Here is a 26447-nt window from a genome sequence, read left to right as displayed (position 1 = left end):
AAAGTTCCACTTCAGAGTAGAACAAACAACTCGCAGCATAGTTGGAGAGCATGCGGTGGAACGTGTATTTACCACAGGTAAACTGAAAAATGTTTTACATACAGTGTAGTGCTATGTGAGAAGAGGTAATAAATGTCTTAAAATGAGGAGGGACATGTCTAGCTGTCCTTGTGTCACTATACTACTGACAAACCTTGCTTTTTTTCAACTGTTGGTGTCATCATGACACTCATCTGGCTATTCTCCAACCACAACTGCATTGTTCTGTGTTTCACAGTACCAGTCTGTATCTGTGTTGTTGTCAGAAGGGCAGACTTTTTTTTTTTTTTAGAGCAGTATATAAATAATAAAATATTCAAGTGTTTGGTAGTATTTTACAGGGACTTTCTTACCTTGCTACTGATTGTAATACAGGTTATTCATTGACGTGTTTTTCTTTCTGCTCAAAAAGGTTTGGATTGCAGTTATACGATAACTGGAAGAAAAAAAAAGTTGTGAGGTCAATTGAAAATTATAAAATCTATGCCCCTTTAGTAGGCTTATTAGAGTGAACGGATACTGAGGATTTGGTGGCCCAGCAAGATATCAAATGTAGACCTGTGGAGACGCATGAACCAGGAGCAAATCCACATGGAAATCAAATCCAGAAAGTGGGGATGGATCGGTCACACACTTAGGAAGGATCCGAGGAACATAGCTAGACAAGCTCTGGACTATAATCGCCAAGGCAAGAGGAAGCTAGGGAGACCTAAATCCAACTGGAAGCGGTCCACGCTTGATGAACTGACCAAGACGGGGACCTCCTGGAAAGAAGTAAAGACCTTAGCGCAGAGGAGAGTGAGGTGGAGATCAATGGTGGACGCCCTATGCTCCCAAGGGGGCCAAGAGGATTAAATGAAAAAATGAAAAAAAACATGAACTCATTATATTCCATTTAACCTTCTTAAAGAATGAGGCAAATTTTCAAAAGTTAACCAATTTAGAACCCTGCTTACTGGCCATAAAAGTCTCTAAAAAACATATCCAGCAAAGCTACCACTAATCTACTTCTATCTCCCTTTCTAACACAAGTGCCCCCTGTGCCAACTGAAGTGGACACTTGCGGGTGGTGCCTTCAGTTGAGAGAAGAGCCAAATTCTAGTACATAATAGTTTAATGGCCTGCTGCTCTTAGGAGAAAGAAAGGAGAGATTTGTTGGGCAGTAACTTTCCCCTGTGATGCTGAAGGAAGTTTTTGTGCAAGCTTGTGGTTGGGGTGTGTTTCCTGGGGTGGGATTTATGGTTATAGGCTCTGGATGTTTGTGTAGGAGATTGGTCATGGTGAGGGGTGGATTGGCCAGCAGAGCTCCTGTGGATCAGGCCTGAGCAGAGAAGGGGCTGAGGCTTGTGGTGCTGTTTTGTGAGTCCGTTTCTTTTTTGTAGAACACCAAGAACGACTAATGTTACGCTTACTCCGTTTTGAATTGAGAGACAGAACAAAAACCCAATTATGCTTCTCCCAACACGTTCTTAGATCCCACATTTCACACGTCTTAGAATGTTAGTCATTCTGTTGCCCAATATAGTAGTCTCCAACACAAGTTCCCATACTGTAGTAAGTAACATTACTCCCTTCAGGCATTACAACATTACACTTGGAACCGAAACAATTAGTTGATTAATCGTCTAATTTGTCTCAACTTCCTGTGTATTGGTTACCCAGCTGTGATAGACTGAATTCAAGAATCCAGTGTTGTCGTGCACCTGCTGTCCCCCAAACATGTTATGAAGTGTCCAAGAATTAGCCTGACATGTGAAGCTCCGACCTCACAGAGTGTAGTTCACTAATAGCAGGTAGCTGTTTATGGAGTGCCTGCGGTTTAGTGTCTGTGTGATGTCTAGGGCCCACTTTGTCTCCAAACAAGGCATGGGAAAGACAGAGAGGCACCCAGCAATGCTGCGTTTGTTTGGACAGGGGGGAATGGAGATGGTTTCCTGACCAAACAATTCCACCTGTCGCAGTTCAGCTTGCAGACAGCTCAACAATGCAGGCAGAGTCTGTTACAGTGAGTATTTAATGTTTTCTGGCCTTGTGCTTTGTGATTGAAGAGACTTGTGGGTAATCTGAGTGTAGTTTATTTGGTCCAGGCGTCTCTGTGCGATGGACAAAAAGTGTCCGTTTCCATTTGCAGGGGAGCATTTGGGGTGAGGACTGAGTCACCACAGAGAACCATCATGGAATGAGGGAGACAAATACAAAGAAAACCTGAAAATCATCTGCTGCTGCTGGTGTAAATCTGTCACCCTCGCTCCTGCTAGAGAAGAAGAGGAGGAGGAGGAGGAGGAGGAGGAGGAGGAGGAGGGATGCAGATGGAGGAGGAGGAGGAGGAGGAGGAGGGATGGAGAAACGTGGCCTCCTTGGCCTTTAAAAAGCCCTGCGGCTGTTTCCCAAGCAGCAATGTGTCACCGAGGCTTGATTCATGTCGAGCAAATCGCATGTCCAGACAGGCCAGTTGATTGCCTGTTGTTATCAGTGGGGGGAGCAGAGGCTGTAACCTCTGTCAGGCAACCTGAAGATTTGGATGAGATTAGTCATTCTCTGCACCAGACACACAATGAGCTTTGTTAGACACAATGGGACCCCCACACACGACAAAATAATGGGAGACATTAATTTTAAAAAGGCAAATGTTGAGCTACTCTATTTGGTTAAATTGAGTCTTAAACCCGCTTAAAAGTGATACTCCAAACACGTGTTATGAGTATTTAGCAATATTTTTGTGTTTGCAACATAATCTGTGCACAGATTGACAGCAGATAAGTGGGTTATTCTGGATGAGAGTTTGCGAAGTTTCTCTTGACATTTATTTGCGTTCTTTTCCCATGAAAACTGGTCACTTTTTACAGTCACCTTTCAAGTCTACAGGGGCTAAATAGTGATAGATTTTGGGTGGTGTATCGGTGCACGTTGTTTGGAAAGTGAAGCACCCCAGAAGCAGAGATGTTTCAAACTTTATGTTTTGGTCGTATTATGCATGTTGCATTGCAAACTAGAAAGTAAATGACAAATACTTGAGATGTTGGTGGGCCAGGGCCAGGGTAATTCTAAAAGTCTTGTGGCATGGTCTCGTTGTAGTTATGTCATGCCACACTGATGAAAACCTTATTAGTGTTATATTAGTATATTATTAGTAATTATTATAGAAACGTTTTAAGTTGCCAGACGGGTGGCTTTTTTTTGTTATGCCACATTTCATTAACATCATTCAGTGTCTGTACAGTCAGTTAAACCCACTTACCATTATTAGATTTTCATCATTCAGTTGTGTATCAAAAAAGGGACTAGAAGCATGACTAGCATGATTGTCAGGTACACGTGATGTTGCAACATCCCAGGTGAAACAATTAGTCGATAAATTGATCGCCAGAAAAAAAGTAGTATAGTAGTATTAAAAAGTATTTTGATAATTAATTGAATCATTTAAATGTTTGGCGTTTTTCAAGCAAAATGCCAAACATTTCACCGTTCCACTGTCTTAAATGTAAACATTTGCTGCTTTTCAGCAGTTTCTTTGTTAATATTATTGCGTATTGTTAGGCAGCAGTCTCAAACTTATATAATACTAAAACTATTTTTCATTGTGACTTTATTTTCCCAAAAGGGAGGGTCTTAATAGATGAAGCAGACCAAGCGTGAAGTGTGTCCGGGACATCGGCTCATCCCACCACTGTAAAGAAAGGCGAGGTAGCCTTGAGCTGCATTGGCGTTGGTGGGGTGTCCTCCTTTAAACAATATGGCCCAGCTCCATGCCTCAGTGCTGATATCTCTACCAAAACAATGGCGTGGCCCCTACCAAATTAGCTGCGAAGTTGTAGCGCGCTTTGTGATGCCATTGTTGTGACAAAACCACTCACCACTGATTTTGACCAGCTTTCTCTCAGCTGTCTCACGCTGCAGGGAGCACACATCCCCTCACACAATTCAAAGGGCAGCAATGGTGGTGATCAGTATGAGCTGTCACACAAAATTTGACCTTGTTTTGATAACGTTATTTCCATTTCTGATTGTTGAATACAATTCTTTTGTTTGAATTTTTAAGTTGGGTTTTTAGGGTGAAGAATTAACAATGATCTAAGTCGCCTAATTGAACACAAACTGTGCTGACATGTACATGCACAATGTGGAAGTTAAGCCTTGTACACACGTATTTGATAAAAAAGTAATCTACATTTTAACCCTCATGAAATCAGTTTTTTTGTTACCTTCAAATTATTTCTTTTCAAATTTTTGGGCAATTATAATAACACCATTTTTGCTTTTTTAGTGTGAACGTTTTTTGCCTTAGACCCCAGTCTAAAGTCATGGTCCAGTTTTCCTTCGTATAACAGCAGCAAAGTGCATGCTTAGTCCAAACAGGCCTATGTTACAACTAGAACTAGTAAAGCATTGAAATTGCTGGCTGCTATTTGTTTGTGCCACTCTATTACAGTGTTTTAATTCTGCAGAGTGGAGCATTTTCCGACAGCTGGCAGTGGGTAACCGTAAACAAAGGATACCCCTAATACCAATACATGAAAACAAAATGCCCCGATTGTCTTCGGTTCCATTCAAGCACATTGTTTTTTTTATCGTCATCGCAATATCAACTTGCGCAGTATACACATCGCAAAAGGCTACAACATATTGCAATAGACTCTCAGGGATTTTTTGTGAGTTGAAAGAAAATATCAGCCAAAAACTGCACATGAAAAATTTAACTGTCATTCTTTTTTTAAGTGGTGCCTTTTTATATTCAATTCAATGTTCAATTTGTTCAATGAAAAAATGTTGGAAATAATTTCCTTTATTTGTTTTAAATTCAACAAGTGATTTGTTGTCGTTAGCAGAATACTTAGAGCAGCAGAATTGAGCACACTTTATTACCTGTTTATTTATAAGTAAGTAATATCGTTATCGCGATATTCAACAACGTCTTCGCATATCGCTTATTTTCCTTGTATCGTGCAGCCCTCGTTAATTTTTCACAACTTGTATCCCCTTCGCTTCTCTGTGGAACAGATTAATCCAATTAAGTCCTTTTTTGGGAAAGTGGTAGCCTGACGTGGTCATACTCGGATTCTAGAACTTCCCGACCTCGAATGTTGTGGGCGGGGCTAAGTTCGGTTGGTATCCAGGCTAGGAAAATGGTGATCATAACCAACGTTACTGCTGGGATGTCAGAGCAGCGCTTTCATTAATGCTCCACTTCTGTCATGCTAAGTGGAGATTCTCAGGTGTGAACCTCATTAGGACTGGCTTTCATATACTAATGACCAAACTACACTTGTCTTCGATATGAACATCTTCAAATGACACTAAGCTAACCAAAAATACCCTGATGTCCACAACTGATGAGAAGGAAGGTTAAAAGGAAGGGGAGGGTGCTTAATGAAAGCCCATTGTCAGTGTTTGGTAGGGTTGGGTTCCTCTCGCCTTGGGGCAGGATAGCAGGTGAGCCCCCCCTTCTCTACAGGACACATTTTCTATAATCCTGGGGGGAGTAGGATAGGGGACAGGGATTGGTTAACTTCTAATCACCGAGATAGACCCCGATTTTCTCTTGTGTCCTTTAATTTTGTGTATATTTTGAAAGTGTCTTTAAGACTTCTCTGTGTTATGTTCCCTAGTGATTAATTGTCAGTCTTTTATTTATTTTTTCCTAGTGTCTATATTCATGTATAGGCCTATCTCTTGTCATTATTGTGAAATAGTGTGACAGATGGCCAGGGCTTAGGCTATGTCTTAGTTGTAGATTATGTCTCTTCTACCATGTTTTACACCAGCCAATTTAATTTGTGTGTTTGTGTGTGTTTTTGAAATAAGAAAAGCAGTCAAATGGGTAACACACCCAGTCTCTCATTTTCACACCCTCTGTAATTCCTTTCAATGTTCCAATAAATTCAGCCTCTCATCTCATGCTACTGCCTGGTGGGGTGGCCTTGATGAAAAACAGATGACTTTTTTTGTTTCCAAAACTACATCCAAAACAGTGAGTTAGATATGAACTCACCTATTGTCTGGTGCCAACTTGCATAGCCTGGAGCTGATTAGCCTGCATCAGAGCGGGAGACAGACTAGCTTCCTCTCCTGCATGGACTAGATTCATCGTTTGTCAAGTTTTACTGTTTTTCGTTTTAGCTTTTATTTTACCCAAAGAGCTTAATTGTCTGTAAAACACACTGTAACACTGATTTGAAAAGTGCTGTAGGAATGCTCTGGAACAAAAAAAAAAAGAACATTGAGGGCCTATAAAGTTGTGAAGAAGAGGATTCATTAAAACACATAAATACAGAATTATGGTGTACTACCTCTCACTGTTTTGGGTGGTTCTACAGGAAATGCATGCATTTTCATAGCAGAATGTGATATGGTTTGCAAAATAAAGGGATGCATGTAATCTAAAAGCATTTTGCACATTCTGTTCCTCCTCAAGTGTAATTTCTTTTAAACCTCACCGGTAACGGAGAAAAATCCAAGATCTTCCTGAAGTTTTTTTTTTTTTTTTTTTTTGCCGCTCACATGGTCTGCTGATTGCTGCAGATAAAGTATGCTTGCATAATAGCTACCATGTGTACCGCTTCAGTCACCTCTAACATTTTATTTCTTCATCCTAATTTAGTATTGTCCTACATAAACTCAGACTGCACTGCAGTTGTATTTATTCAGTGCTTAAGCAGTAAAAAGTTGAATAAATAAAGATGAAATTTAGCGGCATGCTTAACCCTACCAGGACTGTAAGATGTTGAAAGACATAGTGGCTTTCGTGTTTACTGAGATGTTTCTCTAAAGTACAAGTTTGACTTTGTCTCAAGTTGTGACCACAAAAGCACAAAAAGCACGTCATCATTTCTGTATTCTTCAAATCCACCTGTGTGAGATAACCATCCGTGACTGACAGTGTGACCTGTTTACATAGACAAGCCCTTTCCGTTGTGCGTGGTGTCCCGGTCTGCCTGGAGGAAGCAGAAAAGAAGTTTCTTCACCGTAGTTTAATGCTGCAGCAACTGTATTAGTCACTGTCTCTCAACCACAACCCTCCGCCACTTCATCTGGAGTCACAACCATGCACACAGATCAAACATAACATAACATGTACTGTATTGATTGCCCTGTAGGAAATTGTTTTGATTTGACAAAAGATTACATCCAAAGTTCCATAGTTTAAAAATGAAAAAGTAGGCCCATTTGTGTTTGGCTAAGACCAAAGGAATGCCAGGAATGAATTTGACACTGGCTAACCTGTGACTCAAAATGTACTGTGATGGTGGTGACTTTGACTAATAGATCAAAATGTGTGATTGCTAACTGTGCATTGTAGTTGGGTTTTGGATTTAATTGAACTTTTGTTAGCCTTGTCAAGGTCCTCATACTTACGTGACTTAACCTGGCTAACTTGCGTGCATTCTCTCTTTTTTTTTTAACAGAGAATCTGGAAGGTCTTCAGGAGGTGGTGCAGGAACGTTTGGCAGAGTTACTCCGCGTCCTCAAGGCTGTCATCAGCAAACACCAGACCCTCAACTCAGTGGACATCCTAGGAGCCGCTGGCACGGTCATTGCCAGGGTCAAAGGTCAGTAATAACTCACTGGCATGCATGGACGAACACAGACATACAGGTAAAAACACTCCGGCGCCCAGATGATGCTCAAATATCTTGGCATGAAATTTCATTGTTGCATTACTGGTTCAGGCTAAGGGTCACGTCAGTGAGTCTTCCAGACTAGTGTGGGAAATACCCTGCAGTAATATTTCGTTGCGCTGTTCTTGTTTAGAGTTGGCTTGGAGATTTGTTTCTAAAAGGTCACAGTACGACTTCAGCAACAGATCTATTTTCCACCTCCTGAATGAATACAAACAGAAGGACTAATGAGATCTGCTAGAAATGTGATCCACTGAGTATTTCTTCATTTGACTTGCACACAAGAATCTCTACATGACTGTAATTTGCATTCCCTGTGTCAGCCACTGTAGAGGCCCCTTGGCAGTCTGCTGGTTAGTCAAGCACATGCACGCGTCTTTGTTCTTTTCTCCGTTTCATGAGGTGTGTGGTTGTCTGACAGCTCACCTGCCCTATCTCGATATCTGAGTCGTCACCTACTCCTTAAGAATGCATGTCTGCATTTGTAGTCCATGTAGTAGTGCTTTGACAATGTTTAGAATGCAAAGCGGAAGCAAAAGAGATCCAGTCTTAGATCAGCCAAAGGAATTATTGGCATTTTTTTAGACAAACTTTAATAACAGGACAGATATATGGTACCACACATGTTCTTACTAATAACTGAAGGTTTCTATCATTTATATACATTCATAAAACATGTTTTGAAGACGACCGTTTCTATGAAGCCCAGTAAAACCCCAATGGTATACTAAAGGGGTTTCCTAAAATTCCAAAATGTTCCTATTACTATAAAATTACTTTTTTATGGTTCAAATAGTGATGCACCAATCCAGTACACCAGATAAAAAAAAAACTGCAGGACACTGCAATAAAAGTGTCAACTTTCGCAACTTATTGAAATTCTTTGCCTGCACTCTGTCCTCCTTTGTCTAGGGAAGATGCCTGAAGCTGTGTGTATTTGTTTACTGCAATCAGTCGTGCACGTCAAAGGCGTTTGTCTGTCTCTATGCAGATAAACCTATTGTAGATTTATTTTATTGGAGAAAAGCATGTTTTGAAACAAAAAACAGCCACACAAGCATTTAGGCTCTGTATCAGAAAATTTAAACAAAAACGTGTTAGTGTGGATGTAGCCTCAGTATGAGCAGATACCATGAGTTAAGGTATTGTAATCTTTATTGAGAGAGAAGAAGTTGGATTGATGCATCCCTAAATACAAAGTACTATCACTCAATCTAGGTTTTCCAAACATTTGTGGGTAGGGGGACTTGATCACTTTCAGAAAAGAGTATTACCAAGATATTTACTATATTGTAAGCTAAAACACCCTATTTTTCACCGGGCGAGTCTGCGCTGCGACCCCTGCGAGCAATCGCGGCCATTCAAGTCAATGCTTGATATTCCACCACCAGCGTCACAGCGCGTCCCAGAAGTATGCGTGAAGCAGCTCTACGCTAAAATGACGTGCCAGGTCTAGTTTCACGCGAGCCGCGGGGATTTCGGAGCAGCCGGCCAGGCAGGAAGTGAAAAAGCTAGCACATCCAGTCAATTTACCAAAAGACACCTCCCGTTATTGTGTATGTCTCCTCTACAACACCACGGACGACGAGAGATTCATCTTGGAGGTGGAAAAACATAATAGACGCACGCCGTGTGGCATGGTGCGAGGCGGAGGACAGAACAAAACCGCGGCGCCACCGGAACGCAGCACAGACCACTGTGGAAGATCCGGGTAACACTCTTAGAATGATGGGGATACTGTACGGTCAGTACAGCAGTGTAGCGTGCCATCGTTGCTATTTAATAAGGAAAGGCCTGTTATTGAATCATGCCGTAATACAGTAGTTGCATATCTAGTTGACAAGTGGAAATTTGCCTGTCCAATAAGGGGTGCCCACGCACACCCTGGCTGGACCGTCCCTAATGGCCAGTAGGTAACTCAATACACAGTCAGTGGAGGTCTGAAAAGGAGAGGCTGAAAGAGGAATGAATCAGTGAGACATCAGAGATGAGGACTCAAAGGTTTGGATGATAACAGGCCTTGTGCGTCTCCATGCCTTCAGAGTGCGTCGTCTCCTCACTCATGTTGTTCTTTGATGCTCATGACACCTGGGGCATTTGGACAGCTGCCAGAGTTTACTGGAAAGGAGTCCTCCGCCTCCTGCCGTCTCCAAACACATGGTTGTCGAACTAGTTTGAAATGCCAGTTACATTTACCTGTTATCCACTCAAATATTCTCCTGCTATTGTATTTTTTTTTTCTTTTTCTCCAGTCTTTTTAATTAACCAGAAAATGTAAAGAACATGTTGAGCTCCACGCAGCTGTATGATGCAATTTCAATTTAGACAGAGACAGCTATTGTTATGATGCCCGTACTTCCTCTCTGTTGGTGTCATCAAAGATATGATCATTTCAAAGACATTGGTTCAAACCAGACCCAGATTGGATTTCTTTCCCTGGACACATTTTGAGAGTGTTACTTTTTCTCTCCTCCTACTGAGGAACTGCAGGGCCATCTTGTATGCCAAAGGCACTTTTCTTTCTCTCTGCAAATAAACCTATTTTAGATTTACTTAATCTAAGAAAAGCATGTTCATAATGGACACTCTTTTCTAGGGTTATTGTCTTTTTAGTAATTATATTTTAGTATTTTTAATGTGCTATCCCACCAGATAAATCAAGTTATGTCAAGCCAGAACTATCAGCAAATTATCAGACATGCTTTTAACTCACTAAAGACATTTGTTAGGGGCTAATTGTCCCAGTTATGGCTCAACTGTGAGAAAACAATGGCCCCTGTACTTGAATGATGCAGTTTCCATATTTCAATCGTGACAAGGGGGGGGCAGAGCTCTGGAATCATTGTTATGAGACCCACAGGATGTCCTGAGGAAGAAGTCGGCGCAGAGTTGTACGCTAGCATTCAGGGCCAGGGAGGTGCACGGCAGGGAGGCTTGCACCTCGCCGTCTCCCTCTTTTTGAGTCTCCCTGGATTGTGGGGTTGCTTCTCCATCCCAGGATGCCATGACCTTTTTATGCTTCGTCATAGGTTGGAAAGTTACAATTACCCAACCACCACTGACATGGATTGAATTGGCTCTCATGAAGAGAAAATGGAAGCACAAAAGCTAGAAAGCAGACTGGAAACTGGAACTGTTTAGAGCTTCTTCTTTTTTTTCTGGTCCCAGTTACTAGACAATGATGCGAGGTAACGAAGGAAAAAAGGTAAGTGAGTAAGAAACGTTTTGTTTAGTGTTACATGTCACAGAACTCAAGCTGTGTGAGTGTTTCCTGTTGCGGGCAGACAGGAAGTACTCCGCTTAGTCGGATTTCACTGTGTCTTTGGCTCCTCTGATTGCTCTCTGCAAATGTCTTCTTGCTGAGTAAAGCGTTCCCTGACAAGGAAAGCTCTGTGTGCACACACAAAGATTTGTCATGCTTGGATGGCCTTACGGTTCTGAAATAGGTGGACGTCTTGCTGACAATACAGCTCAAAGTACAGAATGTGTGTGATTGATTGCTTTTTTTTTGCATGATCAACATGAAAGATGGGCTACGGATTATAACACACTGGAACAAAGGGAAGAAAAATGTGGGATTTTTTTTCTTTTCTTAAAAAACATCCTTGAAGCTGTACAGAAGAAGGCATTGCTCATTTGGTTGGAAGACATACACCGTTGCGGTTTTCATAGTGTTGTCTTTAAACTCTTGACCGTGTGTAACCGCTCAGGGGCTTTTTCTGTGTCGTCGAGGAGAATGTCAACATTTACTTGAAACATCTTGTAGAGGTGAGAAACCGCTCCCCCACACAGTTAACTATGGGCTCTATAACTCAAGATTGTAGAAAGAAAAGAAGAAAAAAAATGCAATGCATTGACACAAATTACATGCATGGTTTTTAATCCATTTTGATCGAGTTAATTATATTGGTGGGACCTCATCATCCAGCAAATACAGGCTTAGATGTGTTCATACATTTGTTGAATGATTGAGTTAAGATAAGCTGGTCTGTAGTACAATTTCTTTTTTTTAAGATTTTTTGTTGTTGGCATTTTCAGTCTCTTTTATTTTTGACAGGACAGTTGAAGACATGAAAGGGGAGAGAGGGGGGGGAATGACATGCAGTGAAAGGCCGCAGGTGGGAGTCGAACCCGTGCCCGCTGCGTCGAGAAGTAAACCTCTATACAGGGCGCCCACTCTACCAATTGAGCTAACCGGGCGCCCGTCTGTAATACAATTTAATTTTGGCTAAAGTTCTTGTGTATTTTATCTCTCTCCACAGGCCTTAACTTCAAGGAAGTGAACCCAGAAAACACAAAAGCTATATTTGGCGAGATACACACATCCATTGACACTTTGGCATTCACATTCGGCAATGTGTGAGTACAATGTTTGTAGACCTTTTCAACACCACTAGATTTGTATTACTTTTTGTGTGTAAGAAAAGCAGAGCAGACTTCCGGCAATCTTTAATCTTAAATCTTTAATTAATCATCCTATGTTTTTTGAATTGTAGATCTGCTTTTTGTTTATTTAATCTGAGTTACCAACCGCATACTTTACAGTTGCATTTCTCAAAGCCCTTTTTATTACTCAATAGATTGCAATTTTGACCATGTCAAACTGTACTTTTGACATAAATCTACACATCTTCCCCTCAGAGTTTCTGACTTCCTTATGGGAGATGTGGACAGCGGCCCAGGGTTGGGGATCCCCCAGACCAGGAGGAGCAGGGTGAGACACCATCTTTCTTTTCCCAGTTTTCGGGCAAGCTGTTTTTTTTTTTCTTTTTTTTTAAAGCTTTGTTTTCTAACATGACAGTTTTCAAAAGGGTGCAGTTAAAGCAGTAATTTTACTACGCCTCCATTTAAAAAAAACAAAAAACCTTAAAGACTTGCTTTCTGTACTTAATTGGGGTGTTGAAAACCCAGCTGCTTCTGATGTCTAACTTTGATTGTATGTCTGCTATTCCTTCCTTATAATCTGAAATGTCTTTTTCACAGTCTTTTGACAATGTCTCTGTGGTTCCTGAGGAATATCTTTCAGAGAAAAGTGACCCTGTGGGTAAGTGTTATTCACATTCGGTCATATCCCACTGAGCAACGTGGGTGTAAAATAAATGAATCCTGAATTGTAATAGGTATTAATGTCTGCTTTACAAGGCATTTAACGGTTGATTTTTAGCCCAGGGCAGTCCAGAGTGTCAGCTTGTGAGTAAGCTGAGTGATTTAGGCCCCAGACTCTTGAATGCCTGAGGTAGACCCGCCCTAAGCCTCTGCTTCCACCCCTGTTATTTCTGCTGCTTTTTTTTTTAAACTAGCTGCTCGTTTTCCTCTCTCTGTCCACATATCTGGCATTCCTTGCCTGTTTAGGAGTAGTTCCATGTGGGATGGGAAACACATGGGGTTTGTGGCTTTGGAGAGGTGCAACACAGTGTAACCAGTAAACGAAAATCATGATGCTGGACTATTTTTGAAAAGATGCCCGGCACTTTCACATCCTCCTACACTGTCAATGTTAACCTAAATGTGTTTTTTCATTTACCCCCCACACACGTCTGTTGGGATAGCGGATCATAGCGATGCACCGATCCGACTTTTTCAGTCCCGATACCGATGCCTGGGCTTTGTGTATCTGAATTAATAATAAACTGTATACCTTCCACCATGTGGAAGAGACTAAAGGCACCAGACTTTCCTAACTAAACATTACTTTCCTAACTAAGACAAATTATTTTAATTTTACTTATTTTTTTAGTTATTTAAAAAACAATTGTGCATTCAAATCGAAAAGAGAATGTAATCAAACTTCTTAAAATTAATTTTAAATAAATAAAATGTAGAAGTAGAAACAAAATAGTGTACTGGTCAAACATACAATAGTAATCAAACAGTTACCAAACATTGTTTTTGGATGTGCTTGATTAAATTAGTAGTATTGTACTTTGCAGTACTACCACCACCCCTCGAAACATTTACTTTGCAAACATTGCAAACAGCCGACAAACTAGTTGGCGTGGCAAGCGTGAAATACCTCCACACAGCCGACTTTTTGGCTCGCTCCGTGTTGCTTAACGTTTAACTCAACTCTTCCAGCATGCGACACACGTGCTGCTGACGAATGACGAAGGATGTGCTGCGACGGAGGAAAAAATAAATAAATAACTGGATCTGTTAATTCTTTTGATCCCCGATCCTGCTATTTTGTCAATTTCGGGGCTGATATCTGATCTTAATATCGGATCGGTGCACCCCTAATAGCAGAACTGAGACACATCAATCCAACACTTTGCCATTTTCTTGATACTATGTGTTTCGATTCACTTTGTTTTGATATGTGTGTCTCCTCTGCTGTCTCTCCAGGCCCAGAGGTGGCGTTGGCACGGGAGGAAGAAGTTGACTTGACCCTGCTGAATAATGAAAGCGGGGTGGAGTCTGCTCTCCTCTACGCTAAGACCTGGTCCAAGTATATCAAAGACCTTCTGGCCTGGATGGATAAACGACTGGCTATGGGTGAGACATTGAGACCATTGATAGTGCACTGGGTTGCAAAACAGAGGACCTTTTTATACTAGATATAGGGGAAGAATGTGATAACTTCTGAATTGAAATTTTCTGCTAAAAATTCACCCCATCTTGTGTTAGAGTGCAGTTTAAGAAAGACAAAAAGAGTTGTCTGTAACTTGCATTTGACCCAGGTCTGTGGGTCCTTGCAATGTTTTGCAAAAAGACCCCTGAGTCAATAAAAGCCTTTTGACTGTTAATTGAGGTTGTGTTATGTTTGTTTTGGTCCAGCATTACATATGCAATTAGTTGAAATACACAGCACGTGCTTTTATCCCCAAAAATACCCAATCATTATTTGACAGTGATTACAGACATGAATAATTCCTCATCGTTTTGTACAACTATTTGTCTTTCAGATATTGAGTATGCCAAAAGTTATGCCAAAATGGCTGAGTCTGCTAAGACACTGGCCAGTCAACAGGTAACAGAAAGCCTTTTTATATTAACTAATTAATGTATAATATGTAATTCATATAGAATTGTTAACCTTGTGTCTTAAAATAAATATTCTAATGTAATAGTTTTTCCGTTGTTAATTTCTTAATTTTTCTAAGGACTACATGCCATTCAGTGATATCTACGTTTCCACATTCAAGAACGACATTGAATACAAACAGCTATTTATTCAAACTGCACTGGCTCTTCAGACCAATAAATTCATACAGGTAAGAGTGACAAGAAGAAGTAGACTGTAGTCCACATAGGGCACTTGCGTCTGTTACCTTGTCTGACTTTAAACTAGTTGGTTTCTGACAAGGAAAAGTAATTATCTTTGATTCATGTCAGCATTTCACAGTCAAAGACTGTCTCATGGAGCAGAGACATGATGAAGACACATTTAGAGTGCACATACAGTACTTGTTCTCCCCACAGTAAATAACAGACCTATCGTGAAATACTCTGGCTGGGGAAAATAGACTGCAGGAATGTGCCTCCTGTGCAAAATGTAGCACTCTTAAAGTACAACAAGGCCCAATTTTTAATACGATGACACATTCAAGTCAGTCATTTCTTCAATTTGTTATGTTTATTTGTAGTTCTTGTTATCGCACTATTCTCTAGCCCAAGACTTCTTGCACTTTTAAGTCAGAAAACCTTCCTGTGATGCTCTAGTCAGTAGTAAAATTCTGTAGCAGTACTTGCTGATCAGGAAACAAGCATCTCTGATACACTGTAGATAACACACTTAAAGTTTTTGAGAATAATCTTATTCTTTTAAAATTGTGTATCTCAGTGTAATTGTTAAACTTCCATCTTATTTCAGCCTCTTCTGGCCCGTAAAAATGAACTTGACAAGTTGAGGAAAGACATCAAGGAGCAGTGGCAGAGGGAGCAAAAGAAAATGGTACCTAATGAGTTCCTGTTTCAACACACACTCAACAAAAATGCAACCTGTCTTCCTTTGTGCATTACAGACAAAGCAGCAATCCAAAGTACATATTACAATGTTGTCAGCCAGCCAGGTGATTGTCAGATATGTAAATGTCAGTATAGCTAAATTCATGGAATACAATTCGGCAAAAGCACAAAATAAATTTTTAATTTTCATCATCAGTGATATATAAGAATATGCTTTGTGTTTGCTCTCTTGGCACTGTTTGTTTCATAATTTCACTATTTCTCAATGCCCTGGCTGTTCACACATTTTACTGTCACTTCGCATGCAAGACTAATCAACCACAAAGACGTGCCCGATTATATTTATACTAACTGTTGCACACCTATGTCACATTTTAATCAAATGGGCTTTTGTGGTTCATCTTGTGTGGTTTTGGCAGCAAGAGGCGGATGCAACCTTGCGTAAGGCACGAGTGCTGAAGGCCCAAAAGAGAGAGGAGTACCAGAAAGCCCACTCATCTACCAACCGCTCCCAGGAGGAGCAGTCTAATGCTGGCAACAAACAGCTGGAGAAGAAGAGGAAGCTGGAGGAGGAGGCTCTGCAGAAGGTATGCAGGGGACAATTTGGAGGGGAATAATAGCATCTTATAATGCTTCCTAAACATTGTTCAGCCTACTCAGAGCACCTGATAGGTGCGGTTTACCACACCTGGACAATTTATATTTGCATGTGTCAGTTGTCCAAATCTGAATTGAATTCCTGCACACTTACTGTACTTATCATTTCATACACCTGCTCACACTATTCTCTGTATCCATTGTTGTGGTCAGGCGGAGGAGGCACAGGACCAGTACCAGAGCTGTATGGCTGACGCAGGCGTCAGAAGGATGGATCTGACCAACGCCAAGAGCACCATCCTCACACAGATCCGAGAGATGGTCTTCCAGTGTGACCTCACACTTAAAGCTGTGAGTGGACAGTCGCTTATTAGGATATTAGCAGTCAGCTAACAAGCCAGGAAACTGGATTGTTCAATAACATTTAGTTATTATATAAACCACTTTGAATTGCCTTGTTGCTGAAATGGCTATATAAATAAAGCTGCCTTGCCTTAGTTTTTTTTACATAAATATTTTATATGTACGATGCACAACCAAAAATTTAAACACAAGATTAAAAATTCAATTTCAATTTAATTAAAAGATATTTTGATACAAGGACTAACACTAAACAACATCACCAAATTTATGTTTTAAATGGTTTGTTAACATGATAATATACAGCAGCCCTATATTTAAAATCAGAACCAGTTAAGAAACACAAATATTAATAATAAAAAATGTATAATTTTCTATAACTCAAAGTCTTCCATAATGAATTAGAATATACATACTTAATTTATATGATCAAAAATGATTAATGTCAGGCTGGTAGCCTCATGTGTTACTTGTACTATGTGCTGTGCTTCTTGGGTTTGGCAACTTTTGGGCTACAAATATTTTTTTAATTACATGGATTTTAAGATTGCATAGAAAGTCAAGTTTAAAAAAGTGTACTTGGGTTATCTAAGTTAAAGGCATTTATAGGCTGACAAAACCAAACCAAGCCATTTGACATACACTGTACGTATTGTTTTGATTGGAGTGGTTAATCAAATTGTGTCCACAGAATTGAGAAAACGGATGATTCATCTTTATTAAATAATCTGTCACTCTTTAGGTGACTGTAAACTGGTTTCAGATGCAGCAGGCGCAGACTGTATCGCTCCCTGCCCACTACCAGGCACTGAGTGAGAGTGCCAAGTTGTACGAGCCGGGTGAATGCTACGCTGAGTTCGTCCGGAACCTGCCCAAAAATCTGCCTAAAGAGCGTATGCACTTAGACTCTACCTCCTCTGACAATACCAGGTATCAAGGAATGTGCATATACACAATAAGACACTGGAAATGGTCTCTGTATTTATACTCAGGAATAATGTTGATGAAAGTGTTTGGCTATGAATAAGAAAGTTGGCTTTATTACTTTTTTGCAAAACAGGACATCAGCCCCTATAAAGTCAGACTTCTTCCTCACCTTTGTGCAAGTATTTTCAGCGATTAGCTTATGAACTCTGCTTGCTACACTCCTTTATTATTGTAGTTTAAACACAGTCACCGGGCCATCACAGAGCAGGTTGTTGCACATGTGGCTATAATATGAAACAGTCAATGTTAATTAAGTCCAGCTGAGATGATAGTTTCAGGATTAAAGGTTGTTTTTGATTAAACTTCAGCTTTAGAGAGTATTACAAAATGTCTTTAAGTAACTCCTTCCTATTCAGAAATTTTTCATAGCCTAGTTCTTCTTTCAGCTGAGGTACCAGTGAGTCAGAGTGGGAGAAAGAGAGAGAGAGAGAGAAGCAAGGAGAGACAGAATGCATGTTGAATTTGTTGCCCTTCCTCAGGAAATATCTGTGGCGCAGGCTGAATGCAGCAGGGGAGATTGTGAGCGTGAGAGTTTGGCTCTGGGTTAGAGCTGTCCCAAAAAATCTACTTGGTGTCAAAGCAGTGTCAGAATCAGCTTCCCCCACACCTACACACTCGTTACTTCTAAGAAAGTAAACAATGCTTCACTTTGTTAGTACCAAGTTAATAGTAGGACTAATGATGATGTTGTAGCTCTATAAGGTACAGTAAAGCAATGATTGAAAAAAAAAATTCCTTTGTTGCTTAGCATGTCAATTTAGTGCTTGAGACAAGTTTGTACTTCCACTAGTGTGAAGCCACTGATGTGTTTGACGTTGCATTATGTGTTGCAGTGGTCTGCTGGCTGGGCTAATTTCAGTTTCCGTTCCTAATCCTTTCTTTCGGTCTTAGTTATGCCCATGCACAACTTTCATTTCTGGAAATTCTTTGAAGTTTCTCATGACAAATAATTGTTGACGTCTTGACTTTTATAAACATCTGTTAGCAGTTATGGAATTAGAAAAACCTCGGGTCTCCAGACAGCTTAGGTTTTCTCCAATGAAATAAAATGGCTTGCTAAATAGAGCTGAGATCCTACAGGTGTGTGTAGTAAAGAGATAATATAATGCACTAAAGAACATGCTGGCTTTATTTATACCACTCTGCTCCAAGTAGTTAAAAATGCATGGTTTCTTGGTGGTGGGTGGTGGCAAAACCGATAACATGCCAGAAAATGAAAACCCAAAGTCTCAGTGCCTGGAGAAGTAATGGTAGAGTCACTGGAGTTGATCTACAATCTTGTCAATCACACATTGTGTAATACAACAATACTGAGCTTTGGGACAAAATAAATCTTTCTTAATAGTAAAGTCATCACACGTAACCTTAAACACTGACTTTATTTCCCCAGGTTTGTGTTCAACAAAAGGTCAGTGGGCAGCACTCATTCCTCCCATGGCAACCTGTCGCAGACATCCATCACCTCTGGTGATGTGCTGAGCGGAGACGAAGCGGATAGTCCCCTACACCGGGCTGCAAAGAGCAGCGAGCCGAGGTCCAGCAGCAGTACGGACATACAAGGTGCTCACTCCGTTATAAAGGGCACTATTGTGAATTCAAGGGAACACAAGCCAAACAGTGTGTCCTTCTATGAGCCTTCCAGGGACTTGCCCTGTGTTCTGAGTCATGGAAATGCACCGGGACTAAAATCAAAACAGTTGTGTGCTTCTTACTCGTCATGAGTCTATAATATCTGTGTGAGCACTTGTCTCTGGAAATAACTGAAACTGACGCTAAGAATATCACTAAACGGGAAGCTGCCATTCATCTGTGTTTCTTTGTTGTCATTCTGTCTGTGTGTGACGGGTGGTCTTTATGTTTTCTTGCAGCGCTGAGAAGCCAGGTCACGCTGAGAGCCTGGGCCTCCAGTAGTCAGGGGAGCCAGAGCGGGATGTGCAGTGACTCGGAGAGTGCGGGAGGCAGCAGCGAGTCGAGGTCCATGGACTCCCCCACCGCCAGTCCAGGTAAGAGAAGTTTCCATTCAACTTTTAATTTATTTGTTAAAGATCTTGAATCTAATTTGCACATGCAAATGAACATTTGTGCAGAAAAGATCACAAAATCATATTGGAAAAACACCCAAATCATCCTACTTAAAAGATGATAGAAACCTATTTTAAGTAAGATAATAAAGACCTTAAGAAGATAAAAAAGAAAAGAGAAATTAGCTTAGGTTCTATATCCAAATCACAAAGCTAAAGTAGGATGAAGGCGCTCATAATGTATTTCTTCTTTTTATAATCTTTTTAGTGTAAGTTCCTCATTAAACACCAGACCCACGCACTACTCGTCACTTAGTGCACTTCCCTCTAGAGCTGAAACTACTTGCCACACTGTGCAAAGCTATGACTTATTCAACACTAAATGTACTCATGTATAGCACTATAGCTTATCTCTTGTGCACTGGGAAATTGTCCTTGTACCAATCTGTGATAAAACTTTACAGGTACAATTAATCACTGAACATTGTTATGTACAAAGTCATGACTTTTTTATATATATATGTGTATGTGTGTATATGTGCAGGTGACTTCAAACGACGGCTGCCGAGGACTCCCTCCACTGGGACCATGTCCTCTGCCGATGACCTGGATGAGAGAGAGCCACCATCACCTTCAGACAATGGTGAGGTGTGTGTGTGTGTGTGTGTGTGTGTGTGTGTGTGTGTGTGTGTGTGTGTGTGTGTGTGTGTGTGTGTGTGTGTGTGTGTGTGTGTGTGTGTGTGTGTGTGTGTGTGTGTGTGTGTGTGTGTGTGTGTGTGTGTGTGTGTGTGTGTGTGTGTGTGTGTGTGTGTGTGTGTGTGTGTGTGTGTGTGTGTGTGTGTGTCTTCATGACTGTGTTTTTTGTGTCCCCCTTCTCTTCAGGCAGATGCATGCTAATGTCTATACCAATTTTGGGCAGTAACACAGTTACATTAAGAAAGGGAGAGAGAAATAGTGCGAGACTAATTCACACCTCATACAGTGTTTTTTTTTTTTTTTACGAACCTGACTGGGTGTGTGGGTTTTGCTTACATCAAATGTTTTGATACTTGACAGAGCGGCACAGATTGTGGTCATGTTAGTTTTGGCGCATACACTTCCTGTATCTACAGTATGTGGAGCTCTCCCAGTCAGTATCTATGTTTATTTTCTCATTTAGAATTAAAAGCCGCAAACCAGCTCTTCTATTCAAACTATTTTTTATTTTTATTTTTTTTGTTTTGTGAATGATATGTAATTGTGTGCATAAGGAAGTACAGTTATGCATAAAATATCAGCTCCCTGTATTTTTATAGCAGTATATGAGTTAAACTAATTGTATATGCCTAAAGGTATTCTGTTATTTCATTGTGTGATTAAGTGCCCATGTTTATTTGATCCTAATTATCATATGTTTATTTAATCGTTTCTGTTGTGACTTTTTTCACACTTCTACATTTTCTGAATTGGGCTGTGAATTAATGTGTTAACAACCAGGAAATAAAAACTACTCCAAGCTACCGTTTAGTGACGTGACATCAACAAGACCTGTCACTTCTCTAATTGTCCTCACAGAGGTTCACTTTTAGTCACCTGTCTAGTAAGTTCCCTCATCAGTGCCTCTGATTTTCAGGTCTGGCAGAGATGGTGACCGAGACAGCCAGCTCTCCGGGTCCCTTCCGAAATGCTCAGATGTCCAAAGCTGCTCAAACCCATAAACTGAGAAAACTACGAGCCCCATCTAAGTGCAGAGAGTGTGATAGTTTGGTGGTTTTCCATGGAGCTGAGTGTGAGGAGGTACAGTACATATACTCTTTCTTAAGCTAGGCAAATGATAATGGTGTTGTGTGCTTTTATGCAGAATAGATTAGCAGGACATGAATCTTCCAAAGCATCTCGAACATTGCAGCAATTGCAAATAACCATTTAACTTACTAAATGTAAGAGGACATAGCCACTATGTGTTGCTAGTTGGCAGCCGACTTGTATTTCAAGAAAAAAATATGGTGCAAAAACTGATAAATTACAAAGAGACAAAAAATCTATGTATTAATCAATCAGCCACCTCATATTTTGTAATTTAACAGTCTCTGTCTCCTTTCTTTGCCAGTGCTCCCTGGCCTGCCATAAGAAGTGTTTAGAGACACTTGCTATCCAATGTGGCCATAAAAAGCTGCAAGGTAGACTACACCTGTTTGGTATCGACTTTACCCAAGCAGCAAAGGACAGCCCAGATGGTATCCCTTTCATCATCAAGAAATGCACGTCTGAGATTGAGTGTCGAGCCCTTAACATCAAGGTACAGTTGGACAGTGTATTTATTTATGTTTATCTCTTGATATTTTGGATTGAAGTGCTTTTTCAAGCCATACACGTTGAAGATATTTTATTATCTTACCTGGATATGTCAGGATTATCCGTTATAGTAAAAATGTACCAATCTGTGTACCTGTTTATTCTTCGCAGGGGATTTATCGAGTAAATGGTGCCAAATCACGTGTCGAGAAGCTGTGTCAGGCGTTTGAAAACGGGAAGGACTTGGTTGAGCTGTCTGATCTCTCACCTCACGACATCAGCAATGTCCTTAAACTCTACCTGAGACAGGTGGGTCTTACTGAACAGTTAAATGGCCTTTTTAAAATTAGTGGGCAAATCATTACATATTGTGGTATGTAGCATTGCACAAGTAACCTTCTTTTTTTATGAAATGGGTTATTTTAACAAAGCAGTTGGTCAAAGATGCTGCTTAAACTTGGGATGTAGCTTTTGACCTTTTGGCTTTTACTCTTATATTTGTACTTGCTTGAAACAACCGTTTTATTCATTATACATTCACTGGTGGTTTCTTAACACAACAGTTCCCACTGCTAAGAACACAAAACGCATCACGGTTTCCCTTCTGTGTACAGTTACCAGAGCCATTGATCCTGTATCGATACTACAACGACATTATCGGCTTGGCCAAAGAGTGCCAAAGAGTGATTGCGGAGGAGGCTGATAAACCTCAGAGCACCCATGCAGGAGAGAAAGGTGGGACAAGCATCCAGCTCAACAGAGTCCTTTTCAAGATCCGAGACCTTCTCCACCAGCTGCCTACTACCAACTACAGGACTCTGCGCTTCCTGATAGCCCACCTAAACAGGTAAGGGCTCTGAACAAACACCCGGAGCTAGTCCATTGTAAGGATTTCTGTCTGTCGCTCTCTGCACAAATGTACTGATGCACAAACTTCCTCATAACACACAAAGGGAAACAGAGACTTCCTTTTAGCACAGAGGAAGTATTACAAAGTGCTTAAAACTCATGCTGTATTCATAGTCTGGTTTTCAAATCTGTCACCAGCACTAATATTTTTAGATTGAAGATTCTTTGCTTGGGTCCCTAATATTTACATTTGGTGATTTTCATTGTATTTGCTAGACTAATTGCAGAGACTTTAAGATCATCACATGTCAGAAAAGGGCTTGGGATTGTTAGCAACTTGTTCAGTGAAACCTCTTGCCATGGAAACACTGACCAGCTAATTTTAAAATGTTATAAAGGGGACAATATTGGTCTGCAGAATGTCAATCTATCTGTAGTTCTAAGTCAATGTACGGTTCCTTACAACCCAGATAAAATACTCAAACAATACCTTAAATATGTCTTTTATTAATTTAAACTGATCCATACTCTTTACTACCTCAGAGTGACTGAACAGGCAGAGGAGAACAAGATGACTGCGAGTAACCTGGGTATTATCTTTGGCCCCACACTGGTCAAGCCACGTCAGACAGACGCTGAGGTGTCCCTGTCCTCGCTGGTAGACTACCCCTACCAGGCCCTTATGGTGGAGCTGCTGGTGCGACACTTCCAAGCGGTCTTTGATGCATCACTTCTGTCTGGCTCTGACATCACCACAACTGGCCAGGCGTCCCCCAGACTCACCCCTCAAGAGAAGGTGCAGCGGCTCAGCAGACACTCCACCTCCCTGATGGACATCAAAGAGGTGAGGAGGGATTTAATGCTGCTCTCATATCACATTGTAAAGAATGTGAGCAGTCAAGTGGGAAAAATGTGTTATACAGCCTTTTGTGGCTCCACAGTAAGTCTGATAAATTTAGTCAGCGTCGGTTGGGGCAGAGGACTACAGGCTCAATGAAATGAAAAATAATGGAGTTAAAAGAAGTGAGGATACCAGACCTCTATAGCCCGCTCCTCATCTCTGTTTGAGGTTAGCAGCTCTAGGCTACATCAGCTGATACTAGCATAACACACCTGAATCTCTGAACGAACTGTTGGAAGTCGAGTAGCATTGTGGGTTATGTAGGCGCCAGGTTTGGACTAGGAAGAAGAATCCGTGGAATAAAAAAGGTGATATCGCTGGTTCTGCTGCATAAAGGTTGATTCTTTTTTCCCAAACTGTCCATCGTGAGTCCGACAGTGTAATAGGAGTTAGCACGGCTAAATGGGAGAAATATAAAATGAAATATGTATGTTATTGTTGTGATACGAAATGTAATTATTGGCATTTACATTGTTCAAGCAATGTTAACTTAATTGAATACTGATTATTATGCGATTCAGAGATTGTAATCTAATCGTTTTATCGTGTCTCTCCAGGGAGCCAAAGTGTACAAAAGATACTCATCAATAATCCCGTCCTCGCACATCGTGGGCGAGGTTCAGGAGGTCCAGCCAGGAAGAGACGGGACAGATGTCTCAGCCCTGGACAGAATCAACGGGATGCAGACCTCTAGTGAAGGAGAAGTTCAGAGGTCAACCTTGGTGTTTGGCCGTCCCAGCACCACCATCCCCTCCACCACCGCCGTGGCACCAAAGGTCCAGCTACGCAGCCAGCGCACCAGACATGTGTGTCGACCGATCAGCATGCCGCTTGAACGCCTGCCGACCCCCGCCCAGATCAGCGAGAGGAATAACCGTAACACTGCTGCTAAAGTTGATGTAAGCTCTGTTGAGCGGGACCCCGTGTCTGAAACTATACAGGAGATACCAGAGCCAGAGAAGGCTCGCCAAAGTAGCTCGTCAAGGGTTAGCACCTACTACATCACTCCTTTCATTGACACGCAGTCAATGCATAGGAGAACGTGGGACAGGAAGTACAAGCACTATGATGTTACACCTAGGACTGCTATGATTGTGGCCAACCTGCCATCCGCCAGCTCTGGAGTACAACCGGTGAAGGCAACGTTGCCTGTCACTGTAACCGCTGCCTCTGTGGTCCCTACCACCAGTATTGTGAGCACCATATTCTCCAACAAGCCCTACACAGCGCCAGTCAAGCCTGGCTGGACTTCTAAAAGGGAAAATGACACAAATAATTCGCTTAGTAAGTCTAGCAGCTCTCCAAACCTTCCACTAACGCTCAGGGCACCGAGAACTCTGCAGCCTCCTCCTGGAACTTTCTACAAGCCCCCTGTTTCCATTAACAGCAGAGCTAGGACGCTTCCAAACTGGACTACAACTGTCACCACCACCACCCCCACCACCCCCACCACCGCCACCACCGCCACCACCTCATCACTCACCCCCACAAACCCTGCCCAGGTAGTTACCCAGTCCCCTGCCCTTACAAGCCCCCCACAGACATGGCTCCAGACACAGGACTCCACTGAAAGCGCCATTGACCCCGGGGGCTCGACCTCGGCTACCCTTTCGCCCCCACAGTCCCCCCCCCCTAGCAGCCCTGACGACCTCAGCCCCAGTGAGACTAAACCCGTCTACCAAAGACTGCGACCTCGGCGGCTGCAGGAGCTTGAACACAGAGAGGCCCATTTTGTCTGACGCCAAAAAAACATATTATATCTGTAAATATTAATGTATCTGTGCCATAGTGTATACTGGGGGGAAAACATTTGTTTTTATCATACAAATGGCGAAAAAAGATTTAGGCCTGTAAAAAATAAACCATGAAAGTGTTATAAGTACTAATATATTGTATTTTACATGTTCATGTCAAAATGTCAACAGTGGTTGGTCTCTCAAGCATTCAAAACAAGCAAATACTACAAATATGATGCCAACATTGAATGTTCAGTGTCATGCCATTAAAAAACAAATACACAAATTGTCTATTTTTATGTCAAAGAATATTTGCCAACCACATCTGTCTGTAAAGAATTATAAATCTATCATTCTCGTTTGCAATGGACCTTTAAGTTCATGTACAATGTTTTATTTGTTATGAAATTATATTTTATTGTAATCACACAATGCACTTAACGTAGGTTCAAATTCTAATGTTGCCTTTTAATGTTCAAATTTGCTTAATTTTTTTTCTTATTCCACAAGGAACTGATGGAAGTAATTTTAACATGAGGTTTTCCATTTTAAGAGTTCAACATTTTTACCTTAAAGTTTGTCCTTCGTTGCCTGTGATTGGTACATCTTTTGTCAGTATGTAAACCTTATGTATCTGTTTACGTTTTTTATATTCATTTATACATACTGCATGTTTGTCAGTAATTTTGTCTCATCGCATAGTTGTGACTATACAGAAGGAAAAAAGGCATGTAACAGTGCTTTCTGCAAATTAAAATGCATTTTAAACTGTTACTTCTGTTCAAATTTAGTTGTTTTTTTTTAGCTTTCTGTTCAGTGCCAGAGAAATGGAGAACCATTATAAGTGTGATTACCTTATGTGTGTTATATATGCTATGGATCAAATCACTGTGTCCTTTTTCTTTTTTTTAAATGGCAGCCTTTTGTCTATTTCAAACATATATACAATCAGATTCGTGGTTGAATTGGACAAATTGCAATGCTATAAATAATCCATCACTATTTCCTAGCACATAAGGAGAAATGACCTGTTATATTTGACCAACAGTCCAAAACCCGAAGATAACGAATTTGCAGAGAAAAGCTGAACATTCTCACATTTAAGAATCTTGAAACAGAATTTTTTGGGTAACACTTGAAGTTTTCTACATAAGAGTGACAT

The 26447-nt window shown here is 40.9% G+C and overlaps 1 protein-coding gene across 1 annotated transcript in view; it reads left to right on the top strand.

The window, feature by feature from the left end:
- The window catches only part of LOC114565968 (rho GTPase-activating protein 29), a 29900-nt gene extending 4612 nt beyond the window's left edge, over positions 1 to 25288 (top strand). The window contains exons 3-23 of the mRNA XM_028594310.1: positions 7443 to 7586; positions 11918 to 12014; positions 12297 to 12369; positions 12639 to 12699; positions 13998 to 14147; positions 14558 to 14622; positions 14756 to 14866; positions 15466 to 15546; positions 15980 to 16147; positions 16371 to 16508; positions 17260 to 17447; positions 18895 to 19064; positions 19373 to 19507; positions 20070 to 20168; positions 21138 to 21301; positions 21615 to 21803; positions 21971 to 22108; positions 22414 to 22646; positions 23192 to 23492; positions 24107 to 24991; positions 25091 to 25288. Of these exons, the coding sequence (XP_028450111.1) occupies positions 7443 to 7586; positions 11918 to 12014; positions 12297 to 12369; positions 12639 to 12699; positions 13998 to 14147; positions 14558 to 14622; positions 14756 to 14866; positions 15466 to 15546; positions 15980 to 16147; positions 16371 to 16508; positions 17260 to 17447; positions 18895 to 19064; positions 19373 to 19507; positions 20070 to 20168; positions 21138 to 21301; positions 21615 to 21803; positions 21971 to 22108; positions 22414 to 22646; positions 23192 to 23492; positions 24107 to 24991; positions 25091 to 25288 (3788 nt within the window). The remainder of the gene's footprint in view (positions 1 to 7442; positions 7587 to 11917; positions 12015 to 12296; positions 12370 to 12638; positions 12700 to 13997; positions 14148 to 14557; positions 14623 to 14755; positions 14867 to 15465; positions 15547 to 15979; positions 16148 to 16370; positions 16509 to 17259; positions 17448 to 18894; positions 19065 to 19372; positions 19508 to 20069; positions 20169 to 21137; positions 21302 to 21614; positions 21804 to 21970; positions 22109 to 22413; positions 22647 to 23191; positions 23493 to 24106; positions 24992 to 25090) is intronic.
- The last annotated feature ends 1159 nt before the right edge of the window (positions 25289 to 26447 follow it).

This window comes from Perca flavescens, chromosome 12, assembly GCF_004354835.1.
Source record: "Perca flavescens isolate YP-PL-M2 chromosome 12, PFLA_1.0, whole genome shotgun sequence".
Classification (NCBI taxonomy): Eukaryota; Metazoa; Chordata; class Actinopteri; order Perciformes; family Percidae; genus Perca; species Perca flavescens.
This window is presented reverse-complemented; position numbering and strand designations above follow the sequence as displayed.